This window comes from Corythoichthys intestinalis, chromosome 16, assembly GCF_030265065.1.
Source record: "Corythoichthys intestinalis isolate RoL2023-P3 chromosome 16, ASM3026506v1, whole genome shotgun sequence".
In the NCBI taxonomy this organism is placed as follows: Eukaryota; Metazoa; Chordata; class Actinopteri; order Syngnathiformes; family Syngnathidae; genus Corythoichthys; species Corythoichthys intestinalis.
Genome location: NC_080410.1, coordinates 40,033,296 through 40,061,287, shown reverse-complemented (window position 1 = coordinate 40,061,287; position 27,992 = coordinate 40,033,296). Strand labels below are relative to the sequence as shown.

Sequence of the window (27,992 nt, the reverse complement as noted above, 5' to 3'; positions counted from 1 at the left end):
ACAGAATTTGGCGCGATGCTGTGACGTAGCTCCCTTCAAATAGACACTTCGCAGGGCGCAGCCCCTGAATATATGACATAGCTAAGGTGCTGACTTCATTTAGTGACACAAACCTCGGAGCTTCAGTACTGCCCGTCTCATTCAGCACACGCAAAGCTGCGTTTCTGCAAGAGGTAATACCGTTCATACTCATCGTTACATAATTTTATTGGAATAACTGTTTAATATCGTCAGACATATATTTTGTCCGACTTTTGTCTTTTTCGCGAGGAGCTTGAATGGCGACGCGGCTAATGTTAGCACAACAAGCTACACTCATCTGAACCGAACACAGACACGTAGCCATTAAAGTAATATCTATTAATCTTCGTTACCTAATGGCAGGTATACTGTAAGTCAAAACGACACCCTGTCGCTGTCACGCAGTCTTCAGCAGCTTCGCTTGTGTAAGAGCGAATATCTCTCGTCAGCTGTCAATTAGCAGGCATCACTAGCCGCAACTGCTACGGCGATTAACGTGCAAAATATTTTGCCTTCAACATTTGGACCCTACTCAGCGCCGTTTTCAATATTTTTCCTCCTCTTATTTATTTATTTGTTTGTTTGTTTGTTTTTTGAATTGGTTAACCCATTTCCCCACTGGGGTCAATTACGTAAAGGAAGAGCTGCCTGTGCTTGTAAGCTTTACACTGGATAATCTCAGGATTTAAATACAACATCAGCTTGCTCGTTTACCGCGTTGATTTAAACCACGACAATCTTATTGGGTGTTATAGTCTGCTTTTAAATCTATTATGTCTTATTAAAAATCGACTATATCAATATGTTGTGTTAAATATTCCAATGACGTATGTTGTGGTGGTTAACAGCCGTATAATAAGGGGAACTGCAATAGACTTGAATAACAAATCACGTGTTTAGCCCTTGGAATGTATTTTCACTCACAGGCTGTCGATGTTTGCTAGTGACAACAGAAGGATGAAAAGAGCCACACAACTGTCTGGACATCTATCATTGTCAATGGCACTGAAAGAGTTCAAATATGTTCCACACCACTGTAATGACAACCAACATCAGTTCTATCAATACTACTTGTTCAAACTGACTAAATATATATTTAAGACAATACCAAGTAGTGCTGCAACGATTAATCGATCAACTCGAGTATTCGATTCGAAAAAAAGATTCGAATTTAATTTTGCTGCTTCGATTATTCGTTTTATTGTGTGGCAATGTATTGGTTTGTTTTGAAAGTGTTTGCATTTAGTTTTATTGATTTGGGTGGATACACTGCCCTCTAGTCTGCTTGATTTCATGTGGCTGAATCCAGCTGCTCCCTGTTAAGACCAACATAAATGCTAAGATTTTGTTTGGGCTAATGTTTTTTTAATGCATTTGTGAAGTAGTTTCTTGGTATATTTAGCCGTTTTTTGTAGAAATATGTGTCTGAACCATTTGTATTAAAAAAAAAAAAAGCATTTTATAGCATTTAAGCTAGCGGACTTTTGTTGTGTAAGTTAACCAATTGTTCTTTTGTTGTACATACATCCCCATTTTTTAAATTTTTTATACCGTTTGAGGCTCAGCTCAGGTAATTTAATTTTTTTATGTTCCTTATCCGATTACTCGATTATTCGAACTAACTAGTTCATCGATTAATCTACTGCTAAAATAATCGATAGCTGCAGCCCTAATACCAAGTACCAATACTTGATAATGTAACCCTTAGCAATTCTGGAGAAAAATGCTTTAAAGTATTGCCAAAATGTGCAAACATTTGGACACATTTCAATCAAATTTAACACTTGTTGTACACACAATCAAATGATACTGGTTTAGATTGCATCCCTCCTCTTGAAACCCAGCAAAGGAGCCCCCCCCCCCACCCCCGAATCCTGGGTGGTCCCACGGGCCACTTAATCATTAACTTAATTGTTTTGATTGTATGATAATTAGTGCTGTCAAACGATTAAAAAATTCAATCTAGTTAATCATATGTCAGCTGTGTGATTAATCATGATTAATCACATTTCCCTCTGGATGAATAAAGTTGCTCTTCAGGAAAAAAAAAAATCTAGGAAAATACTATAATTGACCTAAAATTTGTTTTAAGATGAAATGTATGATGTGTGAATGAATTAATACTTAACCACATAGTTTTAAAATTTTGATTAACAACTTTGCTGTATAATACAGACAATTTATTTTATTTTTTATTTTATACGAGCTAAGAGTTTTAACAGATTAAAGTGCCTCAGAGTAACAATGTGGCTCAAGTACCGTTTGGCATATTACCCAAAATTAACTGCCTATTTAAAGAGCAGACAAGCACAATACAGTAACAATAGCTAGTGTTTCAAAGAATGTGTAAACAACTTGTCTGTTAAATTGAACATTTCACACAAATAAATGCAGCATTTGCAGTTTTACACCAAATGGCCTGAAAGCTGTGTGAGATATAAAAATAATAAATTGTCAATTTTCACACACTTAACTGAAAAACATTACACTAAACTGTGTGTAAAGGTGTTTAGAAACACTGCTTAAATTAGCCATACTCTTATATTTTTTTTTCAACCAACTGCTCTGGCAAACTAGCTTGTTGAAATTTTCAGATAACAGAGCAGACCTTTTCTTTTGAACAGTGTGCCCCGTCAAAGAAAACAGTCTCTCGCAAAGAACGGTTGTGGCAGGTGTGACCAGATACTTTTTTTGCTAGGTGGGCCAGCTTACTGTGGGCACTATTGTGCGCAGACCACCACTGTAGTGGACATGAGTCCATGCTGGCACTGCCTTGTACCTGTCTAGTGGTTTGTCATTGGTTGTTGTTGTTTGTTGTCATTGGATTTTCAAGGCCCTCGTCTTAGACTATGTTACATTCTACAGTTTCTGGCTACCCATGTAGCAATAGCAGTAGTCAACCTACTTGTTGTCTTTTTGTTGGCAAGTCCGAGTCCGCACTCTGCCAGTGTAGCTTGATGACTGCGGCTTGTTCCCACAGAGTTAGTGTCATTGCTAACACTAGCGAAGATATGCTTTGCCCGAAGGTGGTACTTTAGGCTGGTTGAGCTTCGATCGAAGGACAGTTCATTACATTAGTACATGCACACAACTTTGGTTTTATCCACATTTCCATCAGGCAGCTTTTTAAAACGGAATTTGGTCATCATCCTCACTCATCGTGGCTGGCTGCATTGCCGCGCGGAGAATGTAAATATCAGCGTGTTGGACTACAGGAGGCAGTTGTAGCCAAACTTAGTGTGAGCGGTAAATTGCGTTATTTTTTTTAAATGCGTTAATATTTCCAGATTAATCATGGTCGTTAACACTTTATTGTTGATAGGCCTAATGATATTATAGCTTTTCGATACATACAGAAATTACAGAATGTGTTGCCTTCATTATTAGGCTTATATAAGGCTATTAAATTTTTGCGGCTTCAGATATATTTGTTTTTTGGGTCCAATATGGCTCCTTCAACATTTTGGGTTGGCGACCCCTGGTTTAGGCACACCTAAAGGACTGCATTTATTTTAATCTTATTTAGAACATTTCAGTTCTTTCTTACTACTTTTTAAAATTTATTCTAATTTAACATTATACTTATGTTCCAATTTGATATGTTGTTTTGAAAAATGATAATCCTGTACAATAGATTTTTTATTTTAATTACCGTAACCCTGACACCTCCAAATAACACATTTTAGAGCTGTAATTGCAAAACCGTGAAAATGTGATATTTCTGCTTACGTTTTCGCACCGTCAGAATGTTATAGCAGCACATGCCGAGACTTTAACCGATGTGTAAAACTATTTGCCCTTTGAAGATCCTGTTACGGAAAGTTATGGTAATCAAATTTCAACAATTAAACAAAAGTAATCAATTCTTGAGTTGTCACTTGCATATGTTTAGCTAAGCTTTAAATCTTGCTCCACATGTCCTTATATGAGTGAGAGCGAACACCTTATTTGCATCTCTTAGGAAGTTTACAGCTCATACTTTGTGTGTTGTGTTGAAGCAGCGTGAAAGTTCTCAGTAGAGCTCTATCCGACACCTTCCACCCACCTGAGTCCGGTCTCTCAGGCCATGTCCAGTGATCCTCCTCCGCCATACCCTGGAGGTCCTAGTGCTCCCCTCATCGAGGAGAAGAATGGACAAGCAGGTAAGAAAAATAGTATTTTTTAATTAGTGCTGCAACTAATAATTATTTTTATAATCGATTCATCGGATGACTAATTAAAAGATTAATCAATTAGACTATCAATACACAAATTGGACAAAAGTCTTGTTAATTCCAAAAAATAGTGCTGCTGATTAACTTTTTTTTTTTTTATGGGCAAAGCGCTGATATAAATTGTGTCAGTGACTCCTTTATTATCTTTAAACAAACTAAAAATCAAATAAGGAGGAGGCAGACTGTAATGAATCAGTTTTCTTTATCAAACCGTTGGTCATAAATACAATCGAAATCCAATTTCAAAGCACACTCTCTTGTATGACAATTTACAGTATGAATGGGAGTTTGTGTTGAAAAGGGACTTTAAAGCAACACTAGGTAACTTTTCATTAAATTTGTGATAATATGTCTGCTGAACATTAGTTGAATGACACCTCTTTCATATCTTGAGGGGGTCTGTATCGCTTTTCACCGGCACTAATTAACTTTGAGGAGGGTGTCAGGAACCCTGCCACAAAAAAAAAAAAAAACAAACAGTGTAGACTGCTTTACGCCATACGTCATTTCCAGCTTTCCCCATTCATTATAAAGACGGAAGTCGATGCAAACACTTTCGCGCGAATGCTGCAAAGATGGCAGAGCAAACAGAGATAAAAAGTTTTGTCTGAGGAGGAAAAAAGAGAGGCTACCAGGATATACAGAATAAACATTGGCCTGGCTTTCACTCGCTGGCGTGACCGAGTGGGGTGGGAGGTTTAGCCACATTAAGCCACACGGTTGCTAACCGTCATATACTATTGTTTAGCCACAACTGGATTCATTACCTTATTTGTATTCATCCTTCACACAGTCGCTGGAAACAGAAATGTTGTTTAAGCCATCTGCAGGCGACCGGGAGATTGATTTTTTTATTCATTGATGATTTTACGACACTATTTGGGTGTGGGCAGGTCTACATGGGAAACGCAGCGCTGGTCCTCATGGGAAGCGCAGTCTTCCTTAAGGCAAAAGACTCGCGCTTTTGTCCACCGACATCGCTAAAATCGACAAAACTGAAAAGTTACCAAGTGTTGCTTTAAGCCGTTATCTGAATCTGTTTATGTGCGGTTTCTTTATAAAAAGAAATAAGACCGTACGATGTAACAATATCTGAAGTGCTAATATCCTTCTGTAAAACGTAATACAATTAGACACTTAAGACACTGATAAGCATAATCACTAATTAGCTTTGAGCTCCATGCTAAATAGTAATGTATCATCAACAAAGAATACAAACAATACAATTGGCTTCATTTACTCACATTTGATGGAGGCACACTGGATCTAACAACACAAAAGACAATTTAATTCTCGACACTTCATAATACTGGTAGTCCCCAAGTTATGAACGAGTTCCATTCCTAGGCTGGTGATGTAACCCGAATTTCCGCATAAGTTGGAATTAACCCTTTAATTACATGTATTGTACAGTGAAGAAAATAAGTATTTTAACACCATGCTATTTTGCATGTTCTCCCACTTAGAAATCATGGAGGAGTGTGAAATTTTCATCGTAGGTGCATGTCCACTGTGAGAGAGATAATCTAAAAAGAAAAATCCAGAAATCACAATGCATGATTTTTTAAAACAATTTATTTGTGTGATACAGCTGCAAATAAGTATTTGAACACCTGTCTATCAGCTAGAATTCTGTCCCTCAAAGACCTGTTAGTCCGCCTATTAAAGGTCCACCTCCACTCCATGTATTATCTGAATCACATGCGCTTGTTTGAGGTCGATAGCAGCATTAAGACACCTGTCCACCCCATACAATCAGTAAGACTCAAACTTGTAACATGGTCAAGACCAAAGAGCTGTCCACACCAGAGACAAAATTGTTCACCTCCACAAGCTGGAAAGGGCTACGGAGTATTTACCAAGCAGCTTGGTGAAAAAAGGTCCACTGTTGGAGCAATCATTAGAAAATGGAAGAAGCTAAAGATGACAGTCAATCTCAATCGGAGTTGAGCACCATGTAAGATATCACATCGTGGTGTCTCAATGATCCTAAAAAAGGTGAAGAGTCAGCCCAGAACTACATGACAGGAGTTGTTCAATGACCTGAAAAGAGCTGGGACCAACGTTTCCAAGGTTACTGTTGGTAATACAGTAAGACGTCATGGTTTGAAATTATGCATGGCACGGAAGGTTCCCTTGCTTAAACCAGCACATGTGAAGGCCTGTTTTAACTTTGCTGAACTTTATGGTCATAATTCCACTAACCGTGTTTGGAGATATAAGAATGATTAGTACCATCTCAAGAACACCATCCCTCTTTGAAGCATGGGGCGGTAGCATCATGCTTTGGGATGTTTTTCTGCGGACAGGACGAGTGCACTGTATTAAAGATGGGAGGACTGAGGCCCTGTAATGTGAGATTTTGGGGAACAACCTGTTCAGTCAGAGCATTGAAGATGGGTCAGGCCTTCCAACATGACAATGAACCGAAGCACACGGCCAGGAAAACCAAGGAGTGTCTCTGTAAGAAGCATAACAAGGTTTTAGTATGGCCTAGCCGGTCTCCAGACCTAAAGCCTATAGAAAATCTTTAGAGGAAGCTCAAACTCATGTTTCCAAGCAACAGCCCAGAAACCTGACTGATGGGTGGGCCAAGATCCCTCCTGCAGTGTGTACAAACCTGGTGAAAAACTGCAGGAAACATTTGACCTCTGTAATTGCAAACAAAGGTTACTGTACCAAATATTAACATTAGTTTTCTCAGGTGTTCAAATACTTACAGTGGGGCAAATAAGTATTAGTGAGTAGCTTCATCAAGTGTCAAAGGTGAGAAATGCTACAGAGTAGGTTGAATTTAAGCTGCTTTTGCGGACCATAATCAGTATTTATATATATATATATTAGAGCTGTCCCGACTAGTCGACGTAGTCGACGTCATCGATGACGTAAATCCGTCGACGAGCACAACATCCCGTCGACGGTTAATGAAGGGTTAAAAAAAAATACATGCGTGGAAAGTTCAGAATGTCGGATGCTCTGTATGCAAGCGGGGAAAGCTGCACAAAGCCAAAAAAAGCGCGCCAGAGTGTCCAAAACATTGACTTATTACAAAGAAACAACGGAGGGTACACTCTTCTGTCCTGTCTCTTCAATGCCAAGCTTGGCTGCACGTCGGCCGAGAATAAACACCTCAAGCGCCGTCACCGTTTGTAAATGTTTTTTTTTTTTCATTTTTTGTACACCAGAGGGTGCTGTCGCCTTACTGAATAATAATGTTTCATTGACAATGGGCCTATAAGTGCTATTAGTATTGTCCTTAATCCTAACTGAAAGGTTTATTTCATGTTATGGTTTATTTTATGGTATAGAAAATTATATAAGGTTAAAAGGTCATAAATATATACAGTGATTGCACTCAAGGGAGAGATTGTCAATGATAAGGTAATAAATTAAGGTAAAGGCAATTCATTGATATATAAATAAGGTTTAAAAGGAAAAAGGTGAAAAGTTTTTGTTAATTTCTAATTGTGTTGTTTTATTTGTGTGCACCATAGCTCTTACAGTGTGATTACATCAAGGATGGAATAAAAGTTGTAAACCATCAGTTTAAGAGACCACCTTTTCAATCGGGATGCTACACTAGTTAATTCTATCAGCATTTGAACTCATTGTTTATTTGTGATTTATTATTATGTGTTTATTTGTACTTTAATAAATAATTTAAGTGTTCCAATATGTTTTTTGTGAATTGATAAGCGTCAACAAAAATTTCATTGCTAAATTAGTAAACAAAAACAAATATATATATATATATTTTTTAAATTATTAGATTAGTCGACTAATCGTAAAAATAGTCGGCTGACTAATCGGGAGAAAATTAGTCGTTTGGGACAGCCCTAATATATATACACATATATAATATATAAATTGTCGTCTCGCCCACCTGGGCGGTATGGTCTCTCCTTTCAAGCTCGGGTCCTCTACCAGAGGCCTGGGAGCTTGAGGGTCCTGCGCAGGATCTTAGCTGTCCCTAGGATTGCGCTCTTCTGAATGGAGACGTCGGACGTTGTTCCTAGTATCTGTTGGAGCCATGCACCCAGCTTGGGGGTTACTGACCCTAGTGTCCCGATCAGTACTGGCACCACTCTTGCCTTCACTCCCCACAATTTCTCCAACTCTTCCTTCAACCCTTGATATTTCTCAGTGTATATATATATATATGTGTGTGTGTGTGTATATACAGTGGGGCAAATAAGTATTTAGTCAACCATCAATTGTGCAAGTTCTCCTACTTGAAAAGTTTAGAGAGGCATGTAAATGTCAACATGGGTAAACCTCAACCATGAGAGACAGAATGTGGAGGGGGAAAAAAACAGAAAATCACATTGTTTGATTTTTAAAGAATTTATTTCCAAATTACAGTGGAAAATAAGTATTTGGTCAACTACAAACAAGCAAGATTTCTGGCTGTCAAAGAGGTCTCACTTTTTCTAACGAGGTCAAACGAGGCTCCACTTGTTACCTGTATTAATGGCACCTGTTTTAACTCATTATCGGTATGAAAGACACCTGTACACAATCTGTCAGTCACACTCCAAACTCCACTATGGCCAAGACCAAAGAGCTGTCGAAGGACACTAGAGACAAAATTTTAGACCTCCACCAGGCTGGGAAGACTGAATCTGCAATAGGTAAAACACTTGGTGTAAAGAAATCAACTGTGGTAGCAGTTATTAGAAAATGGAAGACATAAAAGACCACTGATAATCTCCCTCTATCTGGGGCTCCATGCAAGATCTCACCCCGTGGCGTCAAAATGATAACAAGAACAGTGAGCAAAAATCCCCGAACCACATGGGTGGAACTAGTGAATGACCTAATAACAAAGGCTACTATCAGTAAGACAATGCGCCGCCAGGGACTCAAATCCTGCAATGCCAGACATGTCCCCCTGTTGAAGAAAGTACACGTCCAGGCCCGTCTGCGGTTCGCTAGAGAGCATTTGAATGATCAGAAGAGGACTGGGAGAATGTGTTATGGTCAGATGAAACCAAAATAGAACTTTTTGGTAGAAACACAGGTTCTCGTGTTTGGAGGAGAAAGAAAACTGAATTGCATTCGAAGAACACCATTCCCACTGTGAAGCATAGGGGTGGAAACATTGTGCTTTGGGGCTGTTTATCTGCAAAGGGACCAGGACAACTGATCTGTGTAAAGGAAAGAATGAATGGGGCCATGTATCAAGAGATTTTGAGTGAAGATCTCCTTCCATCAGCAAGGGCATTGAAGATGAGACGTGGCTGGGTCTTTCAGCATGACTATGATCCCAAACACACAGCCAGGGCAACAAAAGAGTGGCTTCGTAAGACGCATTTCAAGGTCCTGGAGTGGCCTAGCCAGTCTCCAGATCTCAACCCCATAGAAAATCTGTGGAGGGAGTTGAAAGTCCGTGTTGCCCAACGACAGCCCCAAAACATCACTGCTCTAGAGGAGATCTGCATGGAGGAATGGGCCAAAATACCAGCAACAGTGTGTGAAAACCTTGTGAAGAGTTACAGAAAACGTTTGGCCTCCGTTATTGCCAACAAAGGGTACTTAACAAAGTATCGAGATGAACTTTTGGTATTGACCAAATACTTATTTTCCACCATGATTTGCAAATAAATTCTTTAAAAATCAAACAATGTGATTTTCTGGATTTTTTTCCCCACATTCTGTCTCTCATGGTTGAGGTTTACCCATGTTGACAATTACAGGCCTCGCTAATATTTTCAAGTGGGAAATAATTAGTGGTTGACTAAATACTTATTTGCCCCACTGTATTTAGAGCATCACACAAATAAATTGTTAAAAAATCATACATTGTGAGTTCTGGATCTCTCACACAGTGGACATGCACCTACGATGAAAATTTCAGACCCCTTCATGATTTCTAAGTGGGAGAACTTGCAAAATAGCAGGGTGTTCAAATACTTAGTTTCTTCACTGTATGTCATATCAATAAGATAACGTAAAAAATATGATACTGTGAGGTGTGTTAAATGCGGTTATATTGCTTTACTATTTGGGCTTTTTACTATTCGGGCTTTTTAAAATAAAAAATTTAAAAAATCATCAGGCTTTACTCGCGAGTGAGTTGCCTTGCGGAGAGAAAAGGGCACTGTGGAAAGATTAGGGAGGTGAGACAGTAGGGGATATCATGGCCTCTCAGGTCGCCGGCGTCGCCTCTCTTAACCTGCCGTCCGAACTCAAAAAAACTGATTGGGCCTCGCAAGAACAGTCGGCGCTGGGGGAGAAGCAGCAGCCGCAGCAGCATGAGAAGGAAGTGGGGCTTGATGCCGTCAGGAACTGCAGGACTGCGGCGACGCTGCTGGGGAGGACGGGATACTGACATGGCGACAGAAACAAAAAAACAATCAACAACACAAAAAAACCCAAAAACGACTGGAGACAGAATGGCGGACGAGACTCCGGTGTCGTAAAGTCGAAATCACGTAAGTCGGGTACGTCGTAACCCTTGGACTACTTGTATTATTGATTCAGCAACAAAACCTGAGTGTAGCAGTAAACTCTCTCCCTAGCACCGATCACTGGCGCGTGCACAGCCTCACATTGCACACTAAATGGAACCCAAACGGGACTAATCATAGCTGCCAGCAAAAATCGATTATCATATTCGTTGGCGACTAATTTATTAATTAACTTTAATCGATTAGTAGTTGCAGCCTTATTTCTAGTATTAAGTATGTGTCTTCAATGAAGTATGTTGCTTAAAATTCCTGTGTGTAAATACAGCTCCTGTAAGAACAGGACCTCCTCCGGGTCAGCCTCTCCCGCCAGACTACGGCCCACCCCCGTATGAAGGCCCACACCCAGGCTTCCTCCCTCCACACGTCCCTGGAGACGTGCCAATGCCCATGCCCATGCCAATGCATATGCCCTCACCACCCCCAGGTGACATACAATGAGTGAATGCTTGAACTGAAGGGAAATATTTCAACAGGATGTTCATGTATTGTCCATATTTTGATTTCCTGCTTTTATCTGCAACAAAGGCGGTGCCTACCCACCACCGCCGCCCGGCCACTTCCCGCACCCGATGCCTGGCCAGATGGGTCCTGGCGGCCCCTTCGTGCACATGGGCGGACACACGGCAACTGTCATGGCCCCGCCGGGGGCCGCCACCACCGTGACTGTGCTCCAGGGCGAGATGTTCCAGACGTCGCCGGTGCAAACGGTTTGTCCGCACTGCCAGCAGGCCATCGTCACGCGCATCTCCCACGACGTGGGCATCATGAACACCCTCTTCTGTCTCTTCTGCTTCTTTGTCGGGTAAGACTATTATGAGAATTTGTGAAGTCATTCAAGATTCCACAATGATGACGGCCTTGTCTCTTGGTTAATTTTAACCAGTTCGCTGCCACCGACAGCAATTGATGTCATTTCATTTGAACAGGGATGGGCCAGCATTTTAGTGATCATGTTTCCGTTAGGGCTGTCAAAATTATCGCGTTAACGGGCGGTAATTAATTTTTTAAATTAATCACGTTTAGGCATGTGCCGGTTACAGGTTTCACGGTTTACCGTGGTGTGAAAACGTCGCGGTTTCAAAACCACTAAAATTTTCCGTCAGACCGTAGTACGGTATTCGCTATTTTTCATGTGTCAAAAATACAGCCAGAAGTGACATGGCGCGGCAGCACTCACCCCCTCCTGTTTGTTGCTGTGTGTTAAAGTGACGCTATCGGCTAGACAGCCAGCTAACCCAAAAACAAATACTCCAAACATAAGGCGTGCTTTTCTTCAATTTATTGAGCTCTCAAATCGTGGTAATTGGAATATACAAAATGAATACATTTAAAACGTTGTACAATTGTATTTTTCCATGTGTGAGTAGCTTCAACAGATTAGCACCATGAAAAGATTCGCCAAAAACAACACATTTTCCTTTCAAATTTGATACACAAACTAACTAAAAGCTTACAAAGACGAATTTTAGCCTAGACTTAGCTGGGAGAGCAACTTCGTCGAGTGTTACAGCCACAAAGTGAGAAAACAAGCTCGATTCGCTTGAATGAAGGGGAAAAAGGGATATCGTCAAAGATCGTTAATTGCGAAAGATGATCTTGCCCTAAGCACAAATCCACATTCGCTGGTTCAAGGCGAGGTCTCACTCCCAATGTTTTGTTTTGTTTTTTTTTTTTTTTTAAAAGATGAAACCTTTCCACAACAATATTTACATTTTGACTAACTTTTACATTTTTAACTAACTTATTAACTTAAGAATTCTTCATGTTCTTTTTAACACAAAGGCATGACATCATGTATTGTAGACTAGAGTTGACACAGTGGCTGAAAATGGCGAAACTTCACTTGAGCTTTTCCACCCTCAAAAAAAAAGTAATGCAGTATAAATTTTTAAAAATTTTATTCAGAAGTGTTTTTACTTTAATATAGAAATTATTTTGTTAAATGTTAAATGTATCGTCAGTGTAAAAGTAGCTAATTTTTACAGACACTGAGTTAAATGTCTCCTCTGTTACATTTCAGGTGTGATCTGGGCTGCTGCTTGATTCCCTGTCTGATCGACGACCTGAAGGATGTGACGCACACCTGCCCATATTGCAAGGGCTACATCTACACATACAAACGTATATGCTAACCACTGACTTATTTTTTTCCCCCCTCGTCTCTACTGCACTTTTCAGTTGTCTTTCTAAAAGCCATTAGTATGTCGTAGATATCTTAACCTCATACATTTCATGCAGAAATTCTATGGGCAGCATTTTTTTTTTTTTGTATTTTGTCGGGGAAACTGAAGGCTTGTCACATATTTAAGTGAAGATGTCATTTGTGGGGAAAGGCTGTGAAACTGGTCACTTTATTTGAATTAATCTGTAAATCTTTAATCTTTACTTACCGTTTTATTTAGGTATATTCAGTTGTGTTTTCACACGTCCATCTTCAAAACTGTGAACATTCGTGTCTGTCTCTTGGATATGTTTTGGTCCCTTCTTGAATGTGAAAATTCCATTCTTGATGTGTATTTGCTTGTTTTCTTTGTCAGATTTACGTTACCGGTTGATTTTTTTTTTTGTTTTAATCAGAGCTGCTTTCGGTATGCACTAAAGTGATTGACAGTTGAGCTGTTCCCATGTTCGTGATGGAAGATTTTTAAAAAATCATTTGCACTTTAAGGATAAGTTACGTCTCACAACAATCTAAAGTCATGATAGTTGAGACTTCTTGATTTTTTTCCCCTCAATTAATCCCTCCATAGTGCACTTAAATTGAAGTCCAGTGTTACCATTGCGTGAATCTGATCTCGCTCTAGATTGTATCGTTGACGGAACTGTCGGCCGAATGTTTATCGTGGCCGCGGTGACAGACAAGAATGTCGGGGGGCAAGTTACATTTAGCGTCACGCTCGTTTAAAGCAACACTAGGTACCTTTTCAGTTTGGCTCGATTTTTAGCGACGGAGGAGGACAAAAGCGGTATTGTTTTGCCTTAAGGGAGACTGCGTTTCCTATGAGGACCAGCGCACAGTGTTGTAAAATCATGACATCTCGGTCACCTGCAGATGGATTAAACGACATTTCGGTTTCCAGCGGCTGTGTGAAGGATGAACAGTAATGAGGTGACTGATCCAGTTTTGGCTAAACAATAGCTTATGACGATGTTGAGAATAAGAAATGTTTAATTTTGTGCGCTGACAAGTTCGGTTGAGGGGGGTCACGACAGCGAAAGCCCGGCCAGTGTTTATTCTTGAGTGTCCTTTTATCCTGGTAGCCTCCCTTTTTTTTGTCTCCTCGGACATAACTTTTTGTCTCTATTTGCTCTGCCATCTTTGCAGAATTAGCGCAAAAGCGTTCACATCGACTTCCGTCTTTATAACCACGGGGAAGTAATGTATGCAGTAAAGTAGTCAGCTCTAGGCCTGTCGCGACAACTAATTTTAGTAGGTGATATATTGTCATGAATTCTTGCCGATATGCGATATTGTCAACTTTTTTTAATTGTAGTGACAATACACCCATTCAAATGGGATAAATTGTTATTCTTAAATAAAACACAAACTATATTAAAATCATAAATATAAAAAAAAAGAAAAAAAACTACATAACGACATACATTTGAAAGCTAGCTAAGAGCAGAATATGAAATAGGTGATAAGCTCATTGCCATTTTAATTCTATGCCTATTAGAGCCCATCAAGTGTTTGATCCAAAATGACTGTCATCATGTCCTGCAAAGTGCGCATGTTAGCATATATGAAGCCAAATTGCCATTGATTTTTCATAATGGGTGTAATTTTGAAGCTATTCTTTATCTTGATTTACATGCTGAACATGACGTGCTTTTATTTTGAAATGTTCACCTGAAATACGTCCGCTAAGCCGCTAACCATAGACTTTACACTCCGTAATCAGGGCTGTTAACAGACTTGAAGGGGCCCAGGGACAAAAGACCATTATACCCCCCCCCCCCACCTCAGCCACCGGCTTGTCACGACATCATACGCAGTACTTTTAACGCTTTGCAAGCAATGATAGTGTAAATTTTCAAATTTAATTCGAGATGGTTAGTTCAGATTTAGCAGACCGTAATGTGATGTGACATAATATAAACAATTTCCATCTATTGTCCCATGTAGGCTACAATACAATAGAAGTGAGAGTGCTATACCTGCCTGCTAAGCAACAAAACATAAGTAATATCCTCTGTCTGCACCTTCCACATCCCTGGGTTTATCAAGCCCTCAAACAGTGATGCCCCTAGATTTTTTGACAGCAAAGTCCTATATAACATCAGTGAAATCCAGTTTTTGAGCAAGCTCATGCCCAATGGAGCGCGTGGCTAGGTTGTTAACCCAAGATAAATCCAGCCGCTGGACCAGAGTCTGTTCAGCCTCGCGCACCTGCTCCCCACAGACTAACATATATCCCTGATCTCCCATCACCTTTTCTCTCCTCGGCTCAACGCGAGCAGCATGTCTTGTCATACCGGAGCTCAATAGGCTACAAGCGGCCGGTGACAGACTCGACTCGGGTTTTGGTCACTGTGATCGCAAATGTAAACGTTCAGTGTTAGCGGCTGTTGTTCACTTACTGACATCGCCGTCCACAGCCAAATTTAGTCCTATTTCTCGCGCTTGTTGTCCCCCTTTTAAAAACTTCATTTTTTTCTCGTTTACCTCTATGATCATCTTATTTTTTTCTTTTTCTGCGCACTCGATTTATGATGACTCGCCATGTTTAGAGTTTAATACAATGACAGATTTCCCATTTCAGGGCACGTACGTAGTGTAGCCTTGAGTGCACCAGAGCGGGGGTCTAACACAAAAAGTAAAAAAATATATATATATTTGAAATATTTAATATGTTAGTTTTTAAGGATATATCGAGTACAACATAATATTTAATCAGACAATGATTTATTTTTTTTTATTAGAGCCGGTGAAGGCGATACAGGCCTCCTCAAGGTATAAGAGAGGTGTCCTTCAACTAGTTGTCAGTCGACATATCAAAAATGTTATGAAAATATTTGATAAATAGCTCAAGTAATTCGATCAGAAAAAACATTTGAATTGAAATTTTGCTGCTTCGAGTATTCGTCTAATTAAAGTGGCGTTGTCGTATTTTTTTTTTTTGAAAGTTTGCATTGTTTTGAATGATTTGGGTGGATACACTCCCCTCTAGTGGCAACAGTGAATCTCATTTCACATGGCTTGATCCAGCTGCTCCCTGTTAAGACCAACATAAGCTACATTTTTGTTTGAGCTAATTTTTTTAATGCATTAGTAATTTAGTTCATCGGGTTATTTAGCCATTTTTTGTGGGAATATGTGTTTGAACCAAGTGTTAAGAGCATTGTTTAAAAAAAAAAAAAAAAAGCATTTTACAGCATTTAAGCTAGCTGACATTTGCGATGGAAGTTAGACATTTTGTTGTACTTATTTATTTTTGTAAAGCGTTTGAGGCTCAGCCCAGGTATTTTATGTTCCTTATCCGATTACTCGATTATTCGAACTAACTAGTTCATCAATTAATTAATCAAATTAATTAAAAAGTTACCTAGTGTTGCTTTAAGATGCTCACAAGCATATTAAAAATAGGAAATAGCTGCAAAAATGTGATTATATCCAAGGCACAGACTTGTACATTGAGGATATATTCCAATTTAAAACTACTGTATTGTTCAGCAGCAGCATGCCCCCATTCATTGCTCACTACTTTTGCAGATGTTGCATTTAAATGCAAAATGTTAAATAACACCGAAACAAAAGGTGCATTTTTTTAGGCTTGCAAACCACACTTTTTATTAAAAAGTACTGTATGCCATTGTAGTGGTCAAAATGCCAGTCTACATTTCTCATTGTGTGTGATCTGTATAATGACGCAAGTCAAATTTGTTAGACGGTTGTATATAAGTACTATTTTATCAATAAAAATCAAGTACGTCACTTAAACTGTCGTTTGGAGTATTTTATTTACATTTGGTTACAAGTACCGAGCGGATTTTTAGACAAAACTAATGATGATTTTGATGTCTTGTGTTAAATAAAGCACTGTTGTGGGAATAAAATTAGTTAATCTCTCCATCTGTGTCCACATTGGGCATTGCAGCATTTGTAGAAAGTGGTCATGGGTTCATCAGCAGATCTGGTCTGAATCTGCATAAAATACGCCCGAGGGTGCTCACACTTTGGACAGGTTTCTGCACAAAAGGAAGAATATGTCGTTTAAGGTTCACAATATGGCGATAGAACAATTATCAATACACTGGTAGGGAAATAGTTCTAGGACATTCTACAGAATAATAAACAGAAAAACAAGCTATTTTTGAATTGGAATGAGTTTATCTAGTAGACGTCCAATCCGTTTGAAGTGGGAGGGATGGCAGCGAATGAACGTTCGTTCATTCGCTGCCATCCCTCCCACTTCAAACGGACAGGACGTCTATGGTCGTCAGTAGCAGCCAATTCCAGGCAATGAGTTCATTTTGGGGCATTTCACATCAATTCCTGTTGATTTTTGGTCGCTCCTTTTTACTTTTGGGGAATTTACTGGTCGCTTTCTGTTGATTCTAAGGTTACTGAAAAGGAAATAACTCAAGAACGTCCCCAAATGAATAGAAAGAGACTCAAAATTAAGAGAACGTAACATGTAAATGCCTGAAAATGGACAGGGAGTGACCTGTGGATGCCCACAAGATATGCTGTGAATGCTCTGGTTTCAGTGCCATTGACGGTACGTGACGTCCAATCCAGTCAAAATGAATTAGAAGTCTAGCGCTGTCAATCGCAGTAAGTGAGCTTACTTAGACACTAGGGCTGCAGCAATCGATTATTTTAGAAGTCGATTAATCGATGATGTAGTTAGTTTGAATAATCGAGTAATCAGACAAGCAACATGAAAAATTAAAATACCTAAGCTCAGCCTCAGACAGTATAAAAAAATAAATGAGCAGCAATGTACAACAAAAGAACAATTGGCTAACTTACATAGAAAAAGTCGCTAGCTTAATGCAATTTATTCTTTTTTTTTTTAAACAATGCTCTTAACAAATGGTTTCGGATAAAAATGCGGCATCCCGATCGATCGGGTCCGATCACGTCATTTTCAAGGTATCGGAATCGGCAAAAAAATATCGGACATGCCTTTTTTAATATATATTTATATGTATTTTTTAAATTAAATCGTTTTCTAATTGTATTTAACGTTACAGACAAAGTGTCTTACACTCATCCAGAGTCTACTATTGGCTTAAAGTAGGGCTGTCAAATTTATCGCATCTACGGCAGTAACAACATTACAATATTTAACGTAATTATTGCATGCGCTGCACTGCCCACTCACGCATTGTCGCGTTCAATCTATAATGGCACAGTATTACGTATACATAGAGCTAAAAGGCAACGTAAAATGAGTAAAGAGAATTTTGGCAGCCTTTGAAACCTTTAATTGGCTACAGCCTTACAATCCCTCTCTCGACGATTAGAAATATCGTGGGAAGCAATGTGGGGAAGAAAGGTAGTAGTTGATCTTTTTCTTAACACCCATTTTATTTCCCAATGCTGAGAAGATATATCAATTGGTACCATTACGCAAAGTCATGGTTGCACTTCCCATAATGAATTTGGGCAGAAGTTAAATGGCTGCAGTATCATTTACTGAAAGCTCATAAAAATCCACTAGATGGCAATATTTAGTCACAATATACAAAGTCACATTATCATTTAAGAATTACAAGTCTTTCTATCTGTGGATCCCTCTCACAGAAAGAATGTTAATAATGTAAATGCCATCTTGAGGATTTATTGTCATAATAAACAAATACAGTACTTATGTACTGTATGTTGAATGTATATATTCGTCCGAGTTTTATTCATTTTTTTTCTTAATGCATTGCCAAAATGTATATGATCGGGAAAATTATCGGGAATGATTGGAATTGAATCGGGAGCAAAAAAAAAAAGCAATCGGATCGGGAAATATCGGGATCGGCAGATACTCAAACTAAAACGATCGGGATCGGATCAGGAGCAAAAAAAAACATGATCGGAACAACCCTAGTTTCGGACACATATTCCCACCAAAAACGGCTAAATATAACTATAAACTAAATTACGTATGCATTAAAAAACATTAGCTCAAACAAAAACTTAGCTTATGTTGGTCTTAACAGGGAGCAGATGGATTCACCCTTGTGAAATGAGGCAGACCACAGGGAAGTGTGTCCACCCAAATCAATAAAACTAAATGCAAACATTCTCAAAGTAAATCATTACAATGCCACTTTAATTAAACGAATACTCGAAGCAGCAAAATTGAATTCAAATCTTTTTTTTCTAACCAATTACTCGAGTTAATCAATTAATCGTTGCAGCACTAGTAGACACTACAGTAATCCCTCGCTACTTTGCGCCCTCAGTCCATTGTGGATTTTTAAAATAAAAAAATACAATATTTTATCTAAAAATGTTAAGACATATACATGTACAAATCATTTTTTGTATACATATATCCTAGATCATATTTATTTCATTTGCAGTGCTTAAAAACCAATTATTGAAATATACACATTAGGGCTGCAACGATTTATCAATTAACTCAAGTATTCGATTAGAAAAAAATATTTGAATTAAATTTTGTTGTTTCAAGTATTCGTTTAATTAAAGTGGCGTTGTAATACTCTATTTTGAAAGTGTTTGCATTTAGTTTTATTGATTAGGGTGGATACACTGCCCTCTGGTCTGCCTCTTTTCAAAGGGCTGAATCCACCTGCTCCTTGTTAAGACCAACGCAAGCTAAGTTTTTGTTTGAGCTCATGTTTTTTTAATGCATTCATAATTTATAGGTATATTTAGCCATTTTTTGTGGGAATATGTGTCTGAACCATTTGTTAAGAGCATTGTTAAAAAAAAAAAAAAGCCTTTTATTGCACTTAACCTAGCGGACATTTATTATGTAAGTTAGCCAATTGTTCTTTTGTTGTACATAGATCCTCTTTTTTTTTTTTTTTGATACCTTTTGATGGTCAGCTCAGGTAATTTAATTTTTCATGATCCTTATCCGATTACTCGATTATTCGAACTAACTAGTCCATCAATTAATCGATTACTAAAATATTCGATACCTGCAGCCCTAATACACATACGACTCTGAGGGGGGAAACATGTCTTGTATGTATCTTTTACCAATGCTGTTAAATCTGAATAAATACATTGAATACACCCCCCCCAAAGTTCTTATGTAAATAAGCCCCCCTCTATTTCGCGGATTTTCAATTTTTGCGGGGGAAAGGTCCCCATAAACAGCGAAAAACGAGGGATCACTGTCTTCCAATGGAAGAGAGAATATTGATAACTTTTTGGCCTTCAAAGTATCGCAATATATCACCTTATTGATATATTGTCACAACTTTAGCAGTTAGCACAAAGTGTAGTATGACCATTGCTTGCTTTTTTTTTTTACAGTCAACTCACCTGCAGTGGAGTCCACATTTTCCCAAGCAGCAGCTCCACCCAAAACATCATCCACTTCCTTCAATTTGGGATATTTTCTGTAGTTTACCTACAGATAGCAAATCGTATCAGAATTCATTTAAATTATCATAGCGTGACGTCGTGTATACTACTCGTATTCGACTTACCTTCCTGGTGACGTTGTGAATATAAGGACAAGTGTTACACGCAAATCTCAGGCACTTCTGGCCTTCTTCGACAATTAAAACATTCCCACAAGTCGGACAGAAAAGAAGCATGTTAGCGACGACTTACGAACAGCAACAACTTAATAAAGTGCCAAAGATATAAACGCGATATAAGTGTAATTCCACTCCACAAAACAAGTAGGCATGCGAGCGTTGCCAAAATCAAAACATGAAGGTGGTGTTACCGTTTTTAGAACCCGGGCAGAAACAAGAGTTTAAAACGCTTTAAAACCGATGTTCCTAAAATTGACGACTCAAGAAAAAAAATACTGTTCTCAGGAACATATATTTAAAAAAGATTCACAATTATTATATTAAAAATATATTTACATATTACATATTACGTCAAATAATAATTACATTTGCAGTAATTGATCTGTAAATAACGCAGTAAAAAATACAAATACAAAAACACATCGCAAATAATATATAAATTATTTGCGATGTTTAATGTTTAAACTAAATATATATATATATATATATATATATATATATATATATATATATATATATATATATATATATATATATATATTAGGGGTGTCAAACGATCATAATTTTTAATCGATTTAATTACAGCTTAAAAATGAATTAATCGTAATTAATCGCAATTAATCGCAATTCAAACCATCTATAAAATATGCCATATTTTTCTGTAAATTATTGTTGGAATGGAAAGATAAGACACAAGATGGATATATCCAGTCAACATACGGTACATAAGTACTGTATTTGTTTATTATAACAATAAATCAACAAGATGGCAGTAACATTCTGTTAAAGCGATCCATGGATAGAAAGACTTGTAGTTCTTAAAAGATAACTGTAAGTACAAGTTATAGAAATTTTATATTAAAACCCCTCTTCATGTTTTCGTTTTAATAAAATTTGTAAAATTTACAATCAAAAAATAAGCTAGAAGCCCGCCATTGTTGATGTCAATAATTACTTACACAATGCTCATTGTTGCTGAAGTCTATAAAATCAGTCGCACCCAAGCGCCAGCAGAGGGAGCCAAAACTCCGAAAAACACAAGTACACGTTTCACTGTGCTGTCATTGTGATTTCTTTTTGAGCAGGGTATTTGTGCGTTAATTGCGTCAAATATTTTAACGTGATTAATTTAAAAAATTAATTAACGCCCGTTAACGCGATAATTTTGACAGCCCTAATATGTATGTATGTATGTATGTATGTATATATATATATATATATATATATATATATATATATATATATATATATATATATATATATATATATATATATATATTATTTTTTTTTTTAAATAAATAAATTTATATATACCATAATTTTCAGACTATAAGCCGCTACTTTTTTCCTTCATTTTGAATCCTGCGGCTTATAGTCCAGTGCGGCTTATTTGTTTATTTATTTGGGTTAATAGGTAACAATTTATTTGACACCAACGTCATAAGTCTGTCATAAAACCGTCAGAATTATGACATGACACTGTCATGGTCATTACTGATTGCTTATGACAGATGTCATTTAGTGTCATCTCGCAAATTATGTCACTAACTCCATTTATGTCCAGCTCGCATCTTTCACAGTCATTCAAAAGTGAGATAATTTGCCGGATAACACTGAATGACATCTGTCATAAGCATTGATTAATGCTCATGACAGTGTCATGTCATAATTGTCTAATGACAGTCTTTTGGCACCACTTTCAAATAAAGTGCTACCAAATACCATAACTAGCAATTAATGAAACAACTGGAACAGTAACTGAAGAAATAATTAGCAGAGAATATGAGTTTTGATTGATATATACATCTGTAGCGCCGCAATGCATGCTAGGAGGCCTGTTGGATAACAACAGTATTGACAGCAGGTGGCAGCAGAGGTTGTCTCCCCCAAGGGAGCAGGTATGGCCAAATGAAGCTTCTTGAAACGATGATGTTTTGTAGCCAATTGGTTCAAAGCTTCATGGTGGGTAATTTGGTTTTATGACAGACGCTTATAATACAGTGAGGACAGCTGCGGCTTATAGTCCAGAGCGACTTATCTATGAACAAATGCCGTTTTCGTGTCAAATTTGGTGGGGGGCGGCTTATTGTCAGGTGCGCCTTATAGTGCGAAAATTACGGTATGTATGGCGGAAAACACAGAGAAGACTGAAAAGGCAGTTTCTGCTCTTGCACCCCTCTTTAAAAGAAACTGCTGTATTTTAAGATAAAACAACTGTTGTGTTTGATAGAACAATATGTCTACATGCTGCCATAGCAGATTCATGGCACATGAAGCCCCCAAACTATTTTTAATTTGTCCGTTTTACACTGAAAACCCCCGTTTGCAGACGTCGCACCACCGCTTTTGTTTCAACCCAGCCATAAAACAGAGGTAATTAATTATATTCAAAATGTCTGTCGTTTTTAGCTTAGAACCATTCATTGATGTCTCATGTTTAAAAAAAAAACACTTTGAAAAATTATTCACTCACATATTTTAAACTTTTAAACAAATTATGTAACAATGAAAAAAATGGCGTCTGTAAAAAAGTCATATATATCTAGCTCATAACTATCGCTTAATTGTATTTTTTTTTTTGTTACTGTCGCATTTTCGCTGATATGTTAGATGATAAATAATTGATCCAAACAAAAAAAGTTGAAAAGTTGAAAAATAACGTTTAAAAGGGTAAATATATGCTTGTTGTCTGCGATTTCTGCATCGTGACCCTTGTTATATTACCATGTTTCACCCATAAAATCCCCCAAAAATCCAGCTGCGGCCATTCACAGCTGTGTCTTGACACTCGGTGAAACATGCTACGTGGAGTTTTTGGATCGAAACAAAGTAAGTACTCGTTAATATCTCGTGAAAGTCATGGCGTCTGTAATTCTGTTCTCGCGTACTCTCACCTCCAGGTAGGGTTTCGCTTTTTAAATTAACAAAAAAAAAAAAAAAAAAAAAGCCCTCCTGTTCAATTTTTTCCCCCCAGAAAATTGAGATTTTAAGCTTTCCAATGATCTATCACACATGCATATCGGACAATTCTGAAAGTTGGCTAAATTGGGGGTCTGAGAGTTAAATAAGAGTGGTCCAAGAATTGACCCTTGAGGGACTCCACACGTGAATTTGGTTCGTTCTGACTGATGGTTACCGATTGACACAATGAAATCCCTACATGTAAATAAGAAGTAAACCACTGAAGAATAGTGTCAGTAAGCCCTACCCAGTGTTCCAATCTGCTGAGTGGTATGTTGAGATCAACAGTGTCGAACGTGGCGCTAACATCCAATAGTAGCAGAACAGATGATTTGCCTGCATCGGTATTCCGACAAATATAATTTAAGACTTTGATAAGCACGGTTTCAGTGCTGTGTTGTGGCCGAAATCCAGACTGAAATTAGTTAAAAAGATTATTTGGATCATTAAAACCTGGATCTGTTCGAACACAACCCATTCGATAATTTTCCCCAGGAATATTTGATATAGGCCTATAATTACTAATGGTTGAGGCATTCAGATTAGTTTTTTTTTTTTAAAGAGGTTTTTATTACTGCAGTATTAAAAGTATGTGGAAACTCACCTGTTTGGAGAGAAGTATTTATAATCTGATTAAAAAGTTTGAAGGAAGGATGTCAAGGCAGCATGTTGTGGACTTTAATTTTGACACAATTTCTGTTAAAGTGGCATAATCCAAGAGGCTAAACTGTCTAAGATTGACGCGGGGGACATTTTGGGAGGCATTTAATGTAACAAGATAACCAAGAGGAGTACTTCTAATATGCTTGTTTGTGTAATTTTTAAATCCAGGATAACAATTCTTCCAGTAGTGAGGGATTGCATTTTAAATCTTTTTTTGTTTTTGTTTTTAAAGATGGTATTTCATTAACTCAAGTATACCTAAAGGACCAGCTTTCACAACTTAAAAAAAAAAAATTATCATTGAACAATACAAAACATACAAATAACAAATAATACAAAACAACTAGTTCACATAGAATATAACCATCTCAACATATTTACATCATAAGACATGAAAAAAAAAAAAGTACAACATTTGTTTTTTATTTTACTGGAGACGTAAAGTATTACATCATATCCGGTTCATATCTAACTTCCGTTCGTTGTGCGCATGTTCCGGCCTCTTTACAACTCGGCTGGCCAAGATGGCGGACGCACAAGTATGTTAAGAAAAAGGCCCGGGTGTTCTTAACGACATGTTTAGCCTTTAACAAACACACAACGTCGATTTTATGCCATCTGCGGTTTTTTTCGGGTTGTTAAAAAGCACTCGAGGTGTTATTAGAAGATTAATGCGTGATGACTAAGAGAAATTTGTAGTAGTTCCGCGCACCCTCGTGTGACGATAACGTAGCCGGAATGCTAACGCATTTAGCTTAGCCTACCGTTGCCTTCACGTTTCTTTAGCTTGTTTTAAGTACTTTCATAGCTATAATCTGCTATCGCATGGACCAGTGTGCAGTGTAGTAGTGCTCTAACGTGTAATTCTTTGTTTTACAGACCGAGAGGGCTTATCAGAAGCAGCCCACCATCTTCCAGAATAAGAAGCGTGTTCTGGTCGCTGAAGGCGGCAAGGAGAGCAAAGAAAAGCTCCCCCGTTACCATAAAAGTGTCGGGCTGGGCTTCAAAACCCCAAGAGAGGTACTAAATCTAGTCTTATGTGCCTTTATTGAAGTTGCAAGTGATGTTTTTTCTCACGATGGTCTTCCAAACCTGCAAGGTTCTGACGACAATGCCACTTTGGCAAAGCTGATGCAGCTAAAAAAAACTTACTGAAATGTTATATTTTATCGACAAAGTCATTAATTTTATTATTTTTTTTTTTTGCCACTCAGGCTATTGACGGCACTTATATCGACAAGAAATGCCCCTTCACTGGAAACGTCTCCATCCGAGGCCGTATCCTGTCGGGTAGGTTGAATACAAACAATCACAAGTACTTCAAATGTAGCATGCTTGCATGTCAATGCTCTTCAAATGATGTTTATCTCACGATGGTCTTCCAAGCCCTCCGGGTTCTGACGACAACGCCAAACGGCAAAGCTGATGTAGTGCTTGTTAGCGTGCGGGTTTCCTGCACTTTCCGAGCCGCTCGTCTAAAACATTTTGTATGTCGAGCAGGTGTGGTGACCAAAATGAAGATGCAAAGGACCATCGTCATCAGGCGCGACTACTTGCATTACATCCGCAAGTACAACCGCTTTGAGAAGAGACACAAGAACTTGTCTGTGCATCTGTCCCCATGCTTCAGGTACATCCCATCTTTATAGATGAAAAAATTTCTGTTAGTGCTATTTCTACCTCAAATTCTGCATGTGATGCTTTTCTCACGATGGTCTTCCAAGTTGAACTCTGACGACATTGCCTTACGGCAATACTGATGCAGCCTTGATTGTTCGTCACGATAAAATAATTATTTTGGGGGGAACAACCTAATTGTGTTGTCGTCCCACTTCGACAGGGACGTCTCAATCGGAGACATCGTTACGGTCGGTGAGTGCCGACCGCTCAGCAAGACGGTGAGGTTCAATGTTCTCAAGGTGACAAAAGCAGCTGGAGCGAAGAAGCAGTTCCAAAAGTTTTAAGAGCAGCAGGAGAAAATGTCACTTTGAAATAAATTCTTGTTTGAATTCAATTTTACTATTGTATTGTGTGATTCCTTTAACTCTTTGACTGCTTTTGACGGCGATCGATGTCCAGTTCAGTTGAAATGGAATGGATTACTGTTGTTCTGTCAGTGGCATTGAAATCTGATTCTTTGCCAGATAGTGCTGCCGATTTTGTCTTGGTCCCATCTAGAGCTGTCCCGACTAGTCGACATGGTCGACGTCATCGATGACGTAAATCCGTCGACGAGCACAACATCCCGTCGACGGCTAATGAAGGGTTAAAAAAATATATGCGTGGAAAGTTCAGAATGTCGCACGCTTGGTATGCAAGCGGGGAAAGCAGCACAAAGCCAAAAAAGCGCACCCGAGTCCAAAACATTGACTTATTTTTAAAGAAACAAAAGGAGGGTACACTGTTGTGTCCTGTCTCTTCAATGCCAAGCTTGGCTGCACGTCGGCCGTGAATGATAACGACAGGACATTGTAAGTCCGTCTAACTAACTAATGACATGTTTTATTGAAGTTGCTAAGCCTGTCGCGATATGCAATAAGTCCATTTATCGCGTGGTAAATAAAAATGAGGGCGGTCATTTTCATGGTTGTGTTGTATAGATGCGCGCGCGCGCGTGTTCGTGCGTACATTTCTGCATGCGTGCTGATGGTTTTCTCTCATCAATACGCTGTAGAATTAAAGTTCAGACATACAAAATAGGAAAACACATCTATATTAAACACTATTTATGTTAGCATTGCAACTTTGAGGTGAATGGGGAAAAAGACGACCTACTTTAGCCGGCTATAAAACAGGCAGCCTTCTCCAAAACTTGCAGTTAAAAGGTGACACTTCAAACATGAAAAATCGCTGGTTAACAGCATTTGCAAAAGGAAAAAAAAATCTATTCCTGACAACACATGCAATGACAAAAAGTGCTTTTTTGCGGAGTGTAAAGCTTAAATTAGCGGCTTAGCGAACTTACTTCCGGTGAACATTTCAAAATAAAAGCATGTAATGTTCGTCATATACGTAAATAACGATTTCTGGCGTTAATCTCACATACTTCAGATTCTACACTAAGAATACCTTTAAAATGACACCCTTTATGAAAATTCTGATTGGCAATGAATAATTATAATACTATTATATATAGTACTACAGTATACTATAATATTAATGCTAGGTATTTTTTTAAGAATTGTTTTGAATCATTTTGGAAAGGTGAAGTCAGTGTTCTGAATCTGTTTACATTCCATTCTTTTGCACAAGTTAATTCTATCAGCATTTGAACTCATTGTTTATTTGTGATTTATAATTGTTATTTATTTGTTTATTTGTACTTTAATCAAGAATTTAAGTGTTCCAAAATGTTGTTGTGAATTGACAAGCATAAAAAATTTTCATTGCTAAATTAGTAAAAAAAAAAAAAAAAAATTCAAAAAAATTATAAGATTAGTCGACTAATCGTAAAAATAGTCGGCTGACTAATCGGGAGAAAATTAGTCGTTTGGGACAGCCAATCCATGTCCATCCAATGTAAGACCATGTGACAAGGAAAACTTATAATGATGCCTTTTTGTTTAAGCAGTACTAGCATTTGTGTTTTTATGGAACGTATAAAATGACAATTTCTGGACATCAAACTTCTAAAACTGGGGTAGTGTTTCAGCAAATACAACATTGAAATGTTAAGGCTAGATTGTTGAAAAACTAAATTTTCTAGTTTTTATGGCAAATAAGGGTGACTTTAATCATACATTATTTGTGGGACACCACTTTGCTGTCTTGTAGGCTTGAAGTAGTACAGTAAATGTTAGTCATGTGGTGAAGTTTCCACAGGGTTCATCTGATTGTGCTGAAAAATGAACCGGTTTAGGGTGATTAAAACGAAGCAAAGTATATTCTCTGCTTCAGCGAGGTTGAACGTATGTGTTAATTTTTGTGAAAGTGCTTCTGTCAGTAATTTAGCTTGAAGTGGCAGACGGGTGCTTAAACAGGG

At 38.1% G+C, this 27,992-nt stretch overlaps 3 protein-coding genes and 3 non-coding genes across 8 annotated transcripts in view; 5 read left to right on the top strand and 1 right to left on the bottom strand.

Annotated features, from left to right (window-relative positions):
• Nucleotides 1–9: 9 nt before the first annotated feature.
• cdip1 (cell death-inducing p53 target 1) lies at nucleotides 10–16,646 on the top strand. 2 transcript variants are annotated; one of them, XM_057861497.1, is made up of 5 exons: nucleotides 10–173; nucleotides 4,020–4,163; nucleotides 10,971–11,129; nucleotides 11,231–11,507; nucleotides 12,726–16,646. In XM_057861497.1, the coding sequence occupies exons 2-5, from the start codon at nucleotides 4,088–4,090 to the stop codon at nucleotides 12,835–12,837; spliced, it is 624 nt and encodes a 207-aa protein (XP_057717480.1). In that variant the 5' UTR covers nucleotides 10–173; nucleotides 4,020–4,087; the 3' UTR covers nucleotides 12,838–16,646. The 2 variants fall into 2 exon arrangements, with proteins under 2 accessions (XP_057717480.1, XP_057717481.1); XM_057861498.1 differs by having other exon boundaries at nucleotides 19–173; nucleotides 4,023–4,163.
• Nucleotide 16,647: 1 nt separating this feature from the next.
• Nucleotides 16,648–27,992, bottom strand: part of polr3k (polymerase (RNA) III (DNA directed) polypeptide K) — a 49,635-nt gene continuing 38,290 nt past the window's right edge. Inside the window, exons 1-3 of one of the 2 annotated variants that reach the window (XM_057861502.1) lie at nucleotides 20,333–20,600; nucleotides 20,166–20,253; nucleotides 16,648–16,894 (exon numbers count right to left, since the gene is read on the bottom strand). In XM_057861502.1, coding sequence (XP_057717485.1) covers nucleotides 16,767–16,894; nucleotides 20,166–20,253; nucleotides 20,333–20,443 — 327 coding nt within the window. In that variant the 5' untranslated portion in view covers nucleotides 20,444–20,600 and the 3' untranslated portion in view covers nucleotides 16,648–16,766. Of the gene's footprint in view, nucleotides 16,895–20,165; nucleotides 20,254–20,332; nucleotides 20,601–27,992 lie in introns of those variants that run through there. The other variant, XM_057861501.1, reaches the window with a different exon arrangement.
• On the top strand, nucleotides 24,483–26,024 carry rps11 (ribosomal protein S11). The gene is made up of 5 exons (XM_057861500.1): nucleotides 24,483–24,549; nucleotides 24,890–25,030; nucleotides 25,225–25,300; nucleotides 25,511–25,640; nucleotides 25,851–26,024. Exons 1-5 carry the CDS (start codon nucleotides 24,535–24,537, stop codon nucleotides 25,972–25,974), a joined length of 486 nt encoding a protein of 161 aa, XP_057717483.1. The 5' UTR covers nucleotides 24,483–24,534; the 3' UTR covers nucleotides 25,975–26,024.
• LOC130904986 (small nucleolar RNA SNORD35) lies at nucleotides 25,066–25,151 on the top strand. The gene has a single exon (XR_009060989.1). It is a non-coding gene; the product is annotated as a small nucleolar RNA SNORD35 (small nucleolar RNA).
• LOC130904987 (small nucleolar RNA SNORD35) lies at nucleotides 25,362–25,445 on the top strand. Its single transcript, XR_009060990.1, has one exon. It is a non-coding gene; the product is annotated as a small nucleolar RNA SNORD35 (small nucleolar RNA).
• On the top strand, nucleotides 25,700–25,779 carry LOC130904988 (small nucleolar RNA SNORD35). Its single transcript, XR_009060991.1, has one exon. It is a non-coding gene; the product is annotated as a small nucleolar RNA SNORD35 (small nucleolar RNA).

What these genes read in the sequence shown, in the direction of transcription:
- cdip1 (XM_057861497.1), top strand. Translation starts at nt 4,088, where the DNA reads ATGTCCAGTGATCCTCCTCCGCCATACCCTGGAGGTCCTAGTGCTCCC. An exon ending in GGAGAAGAATGGACAAGCAG is followed by an intron (nt 4,164 to 10,970) that starts GTAAGAAAAATA and finishes GTGTAAATACAG; the next exon opens with CTCCTGTAAGAACAGGACCT. An exon ending in CTCTTCTGCTTCTTTGTCGG is followed by an intron (nt 11,508 to 12,725) that starts GTAAGACTATTA and finishes GTTACATTTCAG; the next exon opens with GTGTGATCTGGGCTGCTGCT.
- rps11 (XM_057861500.1), top strand. An exon ending in CCGAGGCCGTATCCTGTCGG is followed by an intron (nt 25,301 to 25,510) that starts GTAGGTTGAATA and finishes TATGTCGAGCAG; the next exon opens with GTGTGGTGACCAAAATGAAG. An exon ending in CATCTGTCCCCATGCTTCAG is followed by an intron (nt 25,641 to 25,850) that starts GTACATCCCATC and finishes CCACTTCGACAG; the next exon opens with GGACGTCTCAATCGGAGACA.